At 50.1% G+C, this 13,862-nt stretch overlaps 1 protein-coding gene across 1 annotated transcript in view; it reads right to left on the bottom strand.

The window, feature by feature from the left end:
* ZBTB7C (zinc finger and BTB domain containing 7C) overlaps window positions 1-13,862 on the bottom strand; it is a 95,607-nt gene that overhangs the window by 8,454 nt on the left and 73,291 nt on the right. Inside the window, exon 3 of the mRNA XM_066569675.1 lies at window positions 3,463-4,656. Coding sequence (XP_066425772.1) covers window positions 3,463-4,656 — 1,194 coding nt within the window. The remainder of the gene's footprint in view (window positions 1-3,462; window positions 4,657-13,862) is intronic.

Raw genomic sequence — 13,862 nt, 5'->3', positions numbered from 1 at the left:
GCAGCAGCAGGGAAATTTCACCCCGAATGGCGAAGTCGCGCGCGGATGAGCGCGGGGGCTCGTGCTGCAAAGGAGGGGGGGAGTGTTAATAAAAAGCAGAGCTGCCGACCCCACCTATAATTTAATTTAAACCTCTGTAGGTAATGTTTAACCTAGCAGGATCGCTTTTCCTAATAAACACGCTGCGTGCCAGGACTGCATAATGTACACACAGGCAAAGCTCTTTTCAGGCTATTACCCATCTCCGGCAGCAGACGGGGAGAAACCCAATCCTCCCTGCCCTGGCAGCATCTCCAGGGAATGCAAGGGAGGTTTGTGGAGCTGCTCAGAGGCTGGGGTGGGGGGGGTGAGGTGCTCTGTTTTGAAGCACCCCAGGGGGATGTGCCATGGGGAACACGGGGTTTGTGAGCTGGGAGCTGGGCTGGAGGCTCGCTCCGACGGAGATCCGCACTCTGTGTGTGAATAACCTTAATGCAATTGCATTAGGAGAGAGATTAGGGCTCTGTGAGCTGTCACAACACAAATAATAGGAACAAATAATGTTAACCTTTCCAGCTGGAACAGTATCTCCTTGAGCACTCTGGGGTGGTCTTGGTGGAAAAGCTGAAATATTTGCAGCTTTCTCTGGAGTTCTAGCAGGGTGGAACAGCAGACTAGAAGCTGAGCAGCCTTTGTTTAAGGAAAAAATAATTAATGAGCCATTAAATGAAGTCCTGCTTCCTGTGATCAGATGTCCGTGGGCAGCAGGAGTGGCAGGTCCAGGTGCACGTAGGGTTCTTGCTGAGGGATAAGAGATCCCACTGATGTGGAGGGGAAGGATCTGCTGGGGAGGCTGGGGCACTCCTCACCCAGGAAAATAAATCTTCATTTCCCCAGCAGATTTTCACCTCCACAGTGCCTTACATGCAGAAGTAATGCAAAGGACTGATTCATACTGAAATTCCATTTGGGAACCTCTGCTTCCCTGCACCCTCTCTCCCAGGGGACTCCAGAAGGGACCACCTGAGCTTGCATCTCCCCAGTGAAGGCACTGTGGGTGCAAGTCCAATGCTTTCAGAAGCATGGGATTTTCCCCCCCTCCCCCGAGAGCAAAACACATAATGCAAGTGGCAGCACTCCGGAAATCCCAGTAGAATTATCTTTCTGCATCTCAATCACTCCACTTTGCTTAAAACTACACCTTTTCCTCAAAGAGAGCTCTCACACACCAGAGTAATGATGAAAACAGCTAAGAAAACCCCACCCCAAACAAAGCCAATTAGCTGCACGCTATTCAAAATCCTTCCAAACACATTTAAAAACAAATCAATATTTTAAGACATCTGCTTTGCTCAGGGTGCTAAAGAAGGAAAAGACCCTCTAGGACCCAGCTCTGCACAGAGTGACCCACAAGACCAGTTTTCATCAGTGGTGTTGGGAGACTGCACTGTTGGGCAAGTCTCAGTTTTTTTGATTTTTTTCCCCTTGGATGAAGTCCCTCTACCCCTGTGCCCTGTGTTTAGAAGCTGCTGAGCACATGGGGGATGTTGAAAATACCAGGTTTAGTCCTGTATTAGTAATGAGTCATGCTAGACCAGCTCTGCGTGGAGTTTTCAACCTCCACCATGCTGATATAACCCAACTGGATTAGGCGTCGTGCCTCAGTTTCCCCGAACTAAGTGAACAATGCTGCCCTTGCCTGTAAAGGACTTTGGGAGCCCTCTGGGAGGGCTCAGCTCTATATTCCTGTTACAGGGCAGATGTCAGTGATGGATCTAGGCAGGCTATTCCCTCATCCAAAAATTAGCACCTGCAGCAGCACACACAAGAGAGCGACAGGGACCACAGGATGGGGCTGGCCAGGCTGTCCCTCCAGTCCGAGAGGCCACCACACCCACAGAGACAACAGTGCTAACCTGGGGATGCAGCACCAGCAGGAGCCAGATCCAAATTCCTGCAGGCAAGAATTATCACCATGCAGTGGCCTTTCCCCTGCAAATACCAGGGTGAGCTGGCTCACGCTGCACATGCCCGCCCAAGGCACGATGCTCCCCGCATTATAATATGGTGTCTGCTGTGTTAATGGAGGGGAGCATGGAAATTTATTTTCAGGTCAAATTCTCATCATCTGCATATCTTCCATTCGAATATTATCATAGGGACAGGAGAAGAAAAGACAGGCTGAATGCAGGAGCACCCCAGGTGTCCGGCCATTGTCAGGAGCTCGCCTCTGCCTACTGCGCAGATTATTTTCCTCTGGTTTTCTCACCCCAGCTTAATAGGGCTCTCTCTCTCTCTCACATGCAGCCAGGAGCTGAAATACCATGCTCTTGTCAGAAAGCTTTATTATTATGGTAAAGATTGTTCTCATTAGATATTAATTACACTCAGCAAGAGCAGGTCCAGGAATCTATTTGTCTCCGCTCACCGATTAAATTTGCCCAGCTTTGCAGAGCACGGTTTCAGGCTGGAACATTTGATTTGCACAGCTAAATACAACTTGGCAAGAGAAGTTGCAGCTGTCCCATCTCTGGAAGTGTCCCAGGCTAGGTTGGACAGTGATGGGAGCAACCTGGGATAGCGGATGGTGTCCCTGGCCATGGCAGGGGGTGGAACTGGATGAACTCTAAAGCCATTTCCAACCCAAACCATCCCATGATTCTGTGAGTCCAGCTGTTCCCCCAGCACTGCCAAGTCCACCAAATCACGTCCCCAGGTGTCACACCTACACATCTTTTAAATCCCTTCAGGGATGGGGGCTCCTCCACTGCCCTGGACAGGCTGTTACAGTGCCTTGCATGAAGAAATTGTTCCTAATATCCAATCTAAACCTCCCCTGGTGATGCTTAAGGACATTTCCCCTTATCCTGTCATTTGTTACTTTGGGGAAGAGACCGAGACCCCAACTGCACTACTAAGACATGATAATTAGGGCCACTCCAGCCCCAGAAAGCCCAGAGAGCCCAGATACTGTCACGTCCAAATGTGTGCAACTTGGTTGTGGTCTATACTGATGCCAAAAAGTGCAAACCCAAACTAATTACATCCTGTGGCTAAATGGCCCTCCCAACTCAGTGCATCTCTCAGCACATTAGAGATGAAGCGTCCTTGGCTGTTTGACCATCTGTTTTCCAGCTCACTCTGGTCCCACTGTGGTGAACTATGGTGGGGTTGAAAATATCCTGTTACTTATTTAAGCTTTTGTCCAGCGAGGGGATGGATCCAGTGAGCTGTGGATGTCATCCACAACCCACAAAAATCAGTAGGTTCTTTTTCTTCCTCCACCCTCCCTTCCTCCCCTTTAATTTTTTTTTTCTAAAGGGACAGAGATCATGCCCTGCTTTCCTCCCTACTTTTATTCTGGGACAAAAACTCTGGTGAGTTTTCTCTGATGAGCAGCAGAGAAATCAGTCATGGGTTATGATGCGGCCCCTCCAGCCACCACCCCACTCCCCACACATGTCAGAGGTGACCAACACACACCTGGTAAAGCGAACCTCACAGATATTGCACATATAGGGCTTCTCCCCCGTGTGGGTCCTCATGTGCCTGGGCAGCTTGCCAGCCCCCATGATGACTTTGTTACAGATGGGACACTGCTGGGATGCCTTGGGCTTTATTTTCCTCTCTTCCTCCAGAGGCCATGGGGGAAAAACTCCTCCAAACTGGGTAGCACTTAAGAAATTGAGATAAGCGCTGTAGTCAGTCTCTGCCTTAATATGCCCTAAGGGAGCTGCTGGGGTGTTGGCAAACATGTCCTTGAAGAAGTCATTAGGGAAAGGAGGCGGAGGCAGGTCTTCCTTCTCCTCCTCTTCCTTGATCTTCCTCTTTTTGATCACCAGATCCAAGGGGCCGTTGTCTACCTGTGGCTCCTCCAGCTGGGAGAAGGAGTTAAAGTCACCATTCCACAGGTGGGGGAAGAAGCTGGGGGCGAAAGGAGACAGAGCTGGCCTCCGTTCTGGGATGTTTGCCTTAGGGTACAAGTTTTCACTCAGCAAGGACTCTATGGAGAAGTCTCGTATCATGCCCAAGTGTCCAGAGGAGTTACTGGCTGGGAAGTGATTTGGAAAATCTTTAGGTGCTTCTGTATAAGCTTCTTCGGTGAGATCGGACTCAGAAGGGCTTTGGTGGCAGCTTACTTCTTGTACATCAGCTAGGTTCTCCTGGTTGACAAAATCTTCCACTTCCTCCTCTTCCTCTTCCTCCTCGTCTTCATCTTCGTCTTCATCGTCGTCGTCATCCTCTTTGTCATCTTCCTCCTCGGCCTCCCTGTCGGGCTCCATGATTTCAAGGCAGACGTTGATGATGCTCTGGATCTCCAGCATCTTGGCGGCGCTGAGGATGTGCTTGACGTTTGAGGTGGTGATGGTGAGGGTTGAGGTGTAGGCGAACTCGAGGATGGCAGAAAGTGCTTCAGGCTTGACAAAGTCAATCTCGTAAACATAGGGCTGGTCTGTTAAAGTGCCGGTAGTGAAGAGTTTTTTGAAGTACTTGCTGCAGGCAGCCAGGACGGAGCGGTGGGTGCGGTACTCCTGGTCCTGCACGATGAGGATGACATCGCACAGGAGCCCGTCGTGCCGCTGCTCGTTCAGGCCGCACAGCACCTCGCTGCTGTGGTTCGGGAATGGGATCCCGATAAGATCTTCAATGCCATTGGCCATATTCTCATTTAGTGCCCTAGGACAAAGCACCAACAGCAGAGCGTTAGCAGGGCATTGCCAACTGATAATGCCAAAAGGATGCTGCCTTCTCCCGAGTCCTTCCCTCCTCTACCTCACCTGCTGTCACCTCCTGCCTGCATGTCTCAGTGCATCTCCAGGCCACCTTCAGCTCCTTCCAGATCCTCTGCTTCCCTCCCCATCTCCTCATCTCCTTCTCAATTCCCACCCTGTTCACCTTTTCACAATCACCACAAGCTCCCTCTTCTCTCTCACACCCCTCCCCCAGGAACCTTGTGCAATGACTCCCTACCCACCACATTTCTTCTGAGTCCTCCTGGAGCCAGCATTGTTCCAGGCACACGTTGGATTTGCCCTGCCAGGAGCTGTGTGGGGAAAGTGTGATGCTGTATTGCTTCACACTGCCAAGAGGCAGCACCTACTCTGCTTGAATGAGATGAGTCAGGGAGTGCCCATCTCATCTATGTGATTGTTCCTGGGGCTGGTACAACTGGACATCCCAGAGAGGAGGGTCACAGCTTCCTGCTGCAGCAGGAGAGTGATCCTCATGGATCTCCAGTTCTACTTCATGCCTGGAAGCTATGACATGTCACCTCACATGGGGACATGCCACGTAGGAATGTCCTCCTGAGGGATCTGGGAATGGGGAGGAAAGCAAGGATTTGTGTCACAGTGTGTACCTAAACATTCAGAGGAAGACAACCAGGTAGCAAGGACCTGGCCAGACACAGAGTGTTGTTTACTATCTCTTCCCATGAGCTGAGCTCTCTCCATTCCCAATCCTGCTTGGACTTGTCAGCATGGTATCAAAATGCCCTGTGCATCTGGCAGACCTCTTCCCCTGCTAGAGCAGCTTTAGCTTCAAAGGAAAACTCGGAAGTAAAAAGCCCACACCCAAGAGGAAAACCTGATTCTTTTTTTATTTTTTTTTGCCATTTTTTAATCTGTAAGATGTTTCCTCTTTCACATGGCTCCAGTAGCCCTTCCACATGAGAAATCCCAGGAAAGGAAAGCGATTTCCTCCAGCAGGCGACGAATACATTAATCCCCTCACAGACAGAATACATCAAACAGACAGAATAACTTTGAATACACTAACCCTTGGAAACCCCCAGGACACAGAGCATGTGTTCATGCAGTGTCACCTCTACCAGCCCTGGCCCTGCTTCAGGTAGACACTTGGTTCACAGCCAAGGCACAGAGCAGTTAATCTCCAGGAGAACTCAGGGCACGTGAAAGCAAAACTGCAGCCCCACTCCATCCCTTCTGCAAGGCTGACACCATCAGGCAGGTTCCCCAATTGCACACCATGCCACATCTGCAGCTCTCCTGGGATCCACTGCCATGTCCTGGCTATCCTTCCCTGCTCAGCTTCTGGCTCTGCTGATTCCAAACCTCCTTCCAAGCCACCAGTGGGGACCTGGTTTTCTTCAGCTGGCTCCTGCCCTCCCAGCTGCCTCGGGGATGGAAAGAGTCTGGTCTGATGGAGGCTGTCCATGAAAACCTGTGCTTCACCTTGGCCAGCAACCCTTGGGAAGCCTGGGAGGCCTGTAGAGGGGATCAGACTCAGCAGGAAACATTCCCGTGGGAAAAGGAACGCTGTCTCCCTTTTCCTCCCTCCCCAGGGAGACCTTGTAGGTATCTCCCCCACACCTAGCCAGCACTGCCAAAAGCGGGTGTGTGGGAGGCAGAGAGTGAAGGTCTTGGAGGATGTTGCAACCTGCAGGGAGGTGATGGACCACAGGTCTGCAGGGAGCCACAGGGATGGGGGACAGTGTCCAGCTGCCCATGCTCAGGGAAGCCTCACAGGGATGGGGGACAGTGTCCAGCTGCCCATGCTCAGGGAACCTCACAGGGATGGGGGACAGTGTCCAGCTGCCCATGCTCAGGGAAGCCTCACAGGGGCTGGAGGGCAGCCCCAGCCACGGGAGCCCTCTCCAGCCAGCTCCCCTAGCCTGGAGCTGGGCAGAGGAACCAGGAATCACACCCAGCTCCGGCCATTTTCAGCGGAGGGAGGATGCTCCAGCCCCTCATCCCATGGTGTGCCCATTACCTCCACGCTAATTACGTCTGTTGTCTGAAACAAATTGATTCATTACAGTGTGCTGTGCTTAACCATGTTAACCAGCAACGCTCCTCTGCGATCCCGACCAGCTCTGTATCAAATCCTCCTTGAAAATCGCCAATAAGTGACAGTAAATCTAATACCTTCTCCAAGTGGAGTGTAAGATAATAAATAACCCCTGAGCCAGGGAGGAAAAGACAGCTTCCTTTCTAGGGCTTTGTATCCCAAATAATAAGCGTGAGCAATTAAATTTCTATTGCTGTTTTTATCATCTACTTGTTTATTTTTGTTTGGAAGGAGCCTGAGTGTTAAAGGAGCTTCCTGCATGAAGGAATGTGTCTTCCTATTTTCATTTTTCACTGCCAGATCACCCTAAGTGCCAAAAATCAGAACAGCAGAATATCAGACTACCCTGAGAAACATTTTTATAGAGGGTTTTTTCTGGACATTAAGCTTCATTCTCCCTAATTAGTGGGTTATTTGCTCGACAGCAAGAAAAATTAGAATTGGGAGATTAGGGGGTGATTATATACATAGTTACATATGATTTATATGTATAAAATATATTTTTAAAATTACGGGGTTTTGGTGGAAATGAGCTATTTTTCCTTTCTTATCCCTCCCTGGTCCTCCTGAGATGTGGTTCTGTTAACTGCAGCATTTAGGCAAGCCGATAACTTTACAGGATGCTGGCAAAATTGAAGGTGATTCATGTCATTTAAACCGGGGGTGAGGGGGGGAGAGGGAGAGAAACAGCCCATTCATTTGCATGCATTTGCATTTTTTAAACTCTCGGGGTGGTTTGACAGCTCTGGAGCTCAGTGAGCTTGAGAAATGACCTTATGGTTCCCATGCCCCCGGGGAGGTTGATGGCCAGAGGCTGGAAGTGTGCTGAGGCTGACGTTTTCCTTCCTTCCCCTCCCTCCTCTCCCTCCTCCTGCACTCCCCCCTTCCCATCCCCAAGCCAAGGGTGGGGTCCTCAATAATAACAGGCTTAAAAATAGCATCTGATGGTGACAAATGTCACCAGTGCATGCACACACACACACACACACACACACACACACACACACACACATATACACACACAAGCAAATGCTGAGCAGGCGACACGGAGTTAAACAGCAAAATCCCATTTTATAATAGAAAATTACAGCATTGTTAAAATAAACTGGAGGGAGATGGTGGAAAGGGTGGAGGGCACCTAAAATAAATGTATTCTGCAGATGACGTTGTGAAACATTGCATTTATGGTCATGCTTAAAACTCATTCATTACTTTCTTGCCAGGAAAAGCCCCACTTATAAAAAAATGGTGGTGGGATACTGGACTGCTTCCCCCAACATTCTGCCAACAGATTTAGACACCTGAAGCTGCAACAGGAAAAAAAAGAGGGGTTGGGGGAGCTAAGATTTGTTCTCTTTTTGTGTGAAAAACGCCAAATACAAGCCAGGGACTACATTATCATAAACCACCTGCAACATGCACTCCCTGGGTTACCCAAAGCTCATCCAGACACTCTGCTGCTCAAAACCTCTTTTTTTTTTTTTTTCTTTAATAATCTTTTTTTTCTCCAACCTCCTTCACTGTAATACTGAAGGATCTCAGCATCTCCAAACCTGCAATGTAAAACTGAAATACCAGAGAGAGGCGAAATGCTGATTTTAGCACCGTGGTAAGTAAAAACCAGAAGTACACTCAATAGATTATAAAGACATATGCACAGAAAACAGATAAAGCAAACTGGTGTTGCCTCTGCTTGTTTGTAGGGGTGGAAGTGGAGCACTGGCACAGCTCGGAGATGTGGAAAGATGTGCCAGCCCTGGGGAGGGACAGGATCCTGCCCCCGGGTCTCAGCGTTGCTCAATGGCAGGAGCAAGAGACCTGTGACCTGTGAGGGCTCCTCACCAGCACTTCCCTTTCCCATCTCCTTCCTCAGCCCCGGTGACAACGCCCTGGAAAGCCGAGCCCTTGGAGGAGATAAAGGCTGCCAGGGGGAGCCCAGGCTTGTGCGAGGTGTGGCTGCTGGTTCAGGGCTGTGTCAGGGATGGGGGATGTCCCCTTATACCATCCACGGGGACAGCGCTTCACTCTGAGTCTTGGCTGGGAGATGGCAATTTTGGCTTTTAATTGCTTGTTGGCATGCAACATAATTGCAGCGTTTCAATATTTTAATACTCTAATATTTTAATATATTAATATTCTGGTACATTAATATTTTATTATTTGTATATTTTAGATATTTATAATTTTGCATTAATATTGTATATGTTCATATTTTTTTGTGTTTTTATTTTATATTTTTGTTATTTGCATTGAGATTTTCTGAGCATCTCCCTTTAAAATGTGCATTGCTTGGCCTTCTGTTTGCTGTGATTTTCCCTCAGGTAAGTGCTGGCTCCTGACTGTGTTTCTTTTTTCTGTGCCTCCAGTGAATCTCTGTGGGACTGCCCCCCCAAGATATGGGGGTGCCCCAGGGCAAGCAGGGGATGCAAAGCAGCTGCCCCCCCATGCCAGGCTCATTCTGCATTCAGCACAGTGGAAGAAGGAGCCTCAGGCTCTGGCTGATCTCTGCCTGCTCCTGGTGTCAAAATGTCCTTTTTCCAGGCAAAACAAGGTGCCTCCAGTTCCTCCCTTCACCCAGCCTGTGTGTGTAGAGGGATTCAGGGTGCAAGGCCAGGGTCAAGGCTGGGGGTTGAACATCCCTGACCACTGCTCCCCCATCCCAGCCAGCTGCTGGCCCCCGCTACCTGAGCATCCCTCGGTCCTCGCTGACACAAAACCCCTGGAGGAATTCCAGCTTTACCCCTGAAGCATGAGACCACCCAGCAGAGCATCCCAGAGGTGTCAGAACGAGGCTTTGGGGTGCTGAGCATGCCAGGCCACCCCAGGCTGCTGACCCTGTCAGGAGAGGGAGTCAGAGACCCACAGAATGAATCTCAGAATGCTTTGGGTTGGAAAGGGACTTAAAGCTCATCTCTTTCCACCCCCTGCCATGGGCAAGGACATCTTCCACTGTCCCAGGCTGCTCCAAGCCCTGTCCAGCCTGACCTGGGACACTTCCAAGGACGGGAGAGTCAGGAGGAGATCTCAACACCTTTCCTCACTCTGATTTATTTTCTAGCACCACCTCCCCAGCCCAGGGCGCTCAGCACCCTGAGGCTCAGATGCTTTGGCTCTGCTGCTCTGCTACCTGCACCTCTTTCCCAATCCCTGCTCCAGGCTGCAGGAGCGGAGGCAGCAGCCAGGGTGGGCTGGCTGCTCTCCCTCTGCATCCACCCATGGATGTGCAGACCTGCCTGCTACATCCATCAGCCCATAAATGTATGTGGGTTATTTTTTTCTTTCCCCCCAAGTTTTATTTGTGTCTCTTCATAATGAGGCAATTAAGATGTGCATGTGAGATCACCGTAATCTGTCAAAATATTACAGCTTCTTTCACCGGGGTATGCTGGCCAGTGATTGATCACTCCTGCTCCTGTTACTTGGTGGAAAAACACTGGCGCAGGTTGCCCAGAGAGGCTGTGGCTGCCCCTGGATCCCTGGAAGTGCCCAGGACAAGGCTGGACAGGGCTTGGAGCAACCTGAGATACTGGAAGGTGTTCTTGCCCATGGCATGGGGCTTGGACACAGCAGTCACTTCAAACCCAAACCAAACTCTGATTCTATTTTGGTGGAATAGGGATGCTGAGGCTCTGTTCCTGCATCCACAACCTTGAGCAAGTCCCTTGTGCAAATGTCCCTGAGCAAAGCCACCCACACTGACACCCCATGCACAGCCAGCCCCACAGGGACAACACCACTGCCTTGGCCAAGCACTTCACTCCAACTGGGAACACCAAGAAAGACTTGGGATCCCCAAATGCCTATTTGAAGGCAAGCAGAGAGGTGGGATTACCTTTTTATTTGAAAAAGAAGGAAGGTGTAAAACCTAAAAAAGGTGAATGTTGCCTTTATATTTATTCCTTACTATGGGGGCACACCTCCCCTCTGAACATCTTGTCTCCAGAAGAACATGTTATTAAACCACCCACCCCAGCAGCAAGCGTTTCTGCCCTCCAGCAGGAAGGTGGGGCAGAGAGCTCCCTGCCCTTCAATCACTTCCCTGGGATGCCTGGAACGACGAGGAAAATGTGGCGACATCGGACCGCTGCCTCCCTCGCAGGGAAATCGCTGGAATTCTGAGGGACACCACCCCTCTGCAGACCCAAATTGGTTCTGGGGGAGGGAAATCACCATGGTTCTGATGGACACCACCCCTCTGCAGACTCAAAGGTGGTTCTGTGCAAGGGAAATCACTGAGGTTCTGATGGACACCACCCCTCTGCAGACCCAAATTGGTTCTGTGTGAGGGAAATCACCACAGTTCTGAGGGATACCAGCCCTCTGCAGACCCAAGGGTGGTTCTGGGGGAGGGAAATCACCATGGTTCCTAGACACACCACCCCTCTGCAGACCCAAAGGTGTTCTGTGTGAGGGAAATCACTACAGTTCTGGAGGATACCAGCCTTCTGCCAATCCAAAGATGGTTCTGGGGGAGGGAAATCACCAGGGTTCTGAGGGACACCACCCCTCTACAGACCCAAAGGTGGTTCTGTGCAAGGGAAATCACCACAGTCCTGAGGGATACCAGCCCTCTGCAGACCCAAAGATTGTTCTGAGGGACACCACCCCTCTGCAGACCCAAAGGTGGCTCTGTGTGAGGGAACCACCTCACAGCAACACCAGCAGGGTTTTACCGCTCCAGGAACTGCGACCAGTCTGGGAGACACGGGGTTGAGCTGGGAACATTTGGGATGTTCAGCTTTCAATTGAGCTCATCCACACAGAAATGAGGATAACGCCAAAACCCCATGGATTTTGCTAGGATCTGGACAGAGCAGAAGAGGGAAGATGGTTCCAAAGCGACGCTTTGGCGAGGAAGGATGCACAGAAGGTGGCATTCTCCTCGCTGGCAGCATGGATGGGGAGGCAGCCCCGGGGGTGGGTGCAGAGGTGGCATCACCCTGCAGGTCTCCTGGCAAGGGAGCAGCTGTGCAAAGGGAACAGCTCAGCACAGTCTGAAGGGATGCTCTGTGGGACACCAGGGGAAAGGGCAAGCAGAGTCCCTGGGATGCTGACACAGATGGAGACCTCCCTCTGGTGCCAGAGGAGAGGGGTGGCCAAGGAGCCCAGCGCTCCACAGGATGTGTGAGATGGAAAAGACCCAGAAGTCGAGCGTGGTCTGATCACATAATTAAAGTGGTTAGGCTTCAGGGAGTGAAATCACAGGGGTGACCTTCACCCTGCTATTTCTTCATTACTTACTGGACTTGTCAGAATTCATACTAATCTCTGAACAAAATCCTTGGGCATACAAGGATTCATCCTTACCAACATCTGGCTGGCAAGTTGAGCCTATGTGAACTATTTATATTTGCACATACTATATAAAACTGACCTTTTTCCAGCTGGAACTACCAGTTTCCTATAAGCAGGCCACAAAAAAACCCATATTCACTGAAGTCCCATCAGGGAGTCCAAAACAAAAGGTGCTTTAGAAATACCTTCAGAGTTTCCAGTGATCCCAGCAACAACCCTTTATCTTCCCAGTTTCCAAAATCCATGCAGGAGTTTATCCAGCCAAGCAGATCTGGGGCACATCAGTACTGGAGATCTGCTGGAATCTCTGGTACAACATCACTTGGGAAGCTCCACGGGGATTATTTGCTTAGGAAGGTGCCACTCATTTGCTCACCAGGATGTGGAGGCCAAAGCAGCTCCTGTGTGAATCCATCCTGTGTGAATCCATCCCAGGGAATTTTTAAACCCTCTTTACACACCTCAGCAAATGTGCACCTTTGAACAAATCCATCCCTGCAGGCTGACTCCAGCGACCCAGAGCCTACAAATGAAGTACTCTGCACTTCATCATTTGTTTGCATACAGATATGATCTGGCAAAATTGCAAATTATGAATCAAATCACCCCTCAGCCTGCTGAACAGTTGGGTGCTGCTGCTCCATGACCACCAGGACCTGACCCTGGTCCATATAAAACTCGACCTTCTGTCCTCAGTTTCTCTCTGGGGAGGAACCTGTGGCTGACGTTGAGCTCTTGGGTGGCACAGGGTGATGAACAGGTTGAGCTCATGGCAGGGTGTTGGAACTACTTGATCTTTAAGATCCTTCCCAACCCAAAACCAACTTGGTGATCACATCACCAAGTCCCATGCCCCTCCCATTTCCTTGGAACCAGTTCTCAGGCCCAGATAAACACCAACACCAGCCCTGTCAGGGCCAGAATAGAATTCAGTGCCTGCTGTAATTGAAGGGCCATGTTTTCACTTTGGTTTCCTTTTCCCAGCTTCCTTAAATTGCCCACAGTGCCCAGTTTCAGAATTTATATAAAGCTCCAAAATCAGGAGCTCCAGGTCACTTCTGGGTGGCAGCTTGATGAAGTCTGCATGCTGCATGACAAATGCCATCTGATCTGCTGAGCAGGCCTTGGCAAAGGGGCATCCTGGTGATAAATGGTCAAATAAATATAAATAATTAGTGGAGCTACATCAAAGGCACCACCTGGCTCCAGATGGTGTTTTGAGGGCTTCATCCACACACAGAGCAGGGGCAAATTAATTAACCACAGCATCTAGGCAGGTACCAGAGAGAAGACTTTACAGAGTGGTCACACAGTGACCACAGTCTTTTCTTGTCCCCCCATTCAAACATTTCTTTAGAGGTCTGGAGCTTGGGGGGATGGTGCTCTGGGCATCAGCTTCCTACTGCTCCTCTCTGCTGAGGCTCCAGAAGGTGCTGCACGGCTGAAGATGCTCAAGATCCTTTTTTTTTCCTTGAAACCCATTTTCTTGAAACCCTGGAAACCCTGTCTACACAGCTCTGTGTGGCCTTGATGGTCTCCTGTCCATGTTTAATACGACGTTGCTGATACAGGCAATGATGCTGGGTGAGTGTCTCCCCCCCACCCAAATCTATATGCACACACTCAAAACACGTGTGGGAAGGGGGAATATGTTAAGTGAAACAAGAGGGTTTCCAGACATCCTCTGCAACCACCCCACTCTCATGGAAACTCATTCACACCTCAAGTGACACGCTACCCCTCCCACACCACCAAAATGAGGAAAAGAAAGAGAAAGC

Source organism: Molothrus aeneus, chromosome Z (genome assembly GCF_037042795.1).
Source record: "Molothrus aeneus isolate 106 chromosome Z, BPBGC_Maene_1.0, whole genome shotgun sequence".
Classification (NCBI taxonomy): Eukaryota; Metazoa; Chordata; class Aves; order Passeriformes; family Icteridae; genus Molothrus; species Molothrus aeneus.
This window is presented reverse-complemented; position numbering and strand designations above follow the sequence as displayed.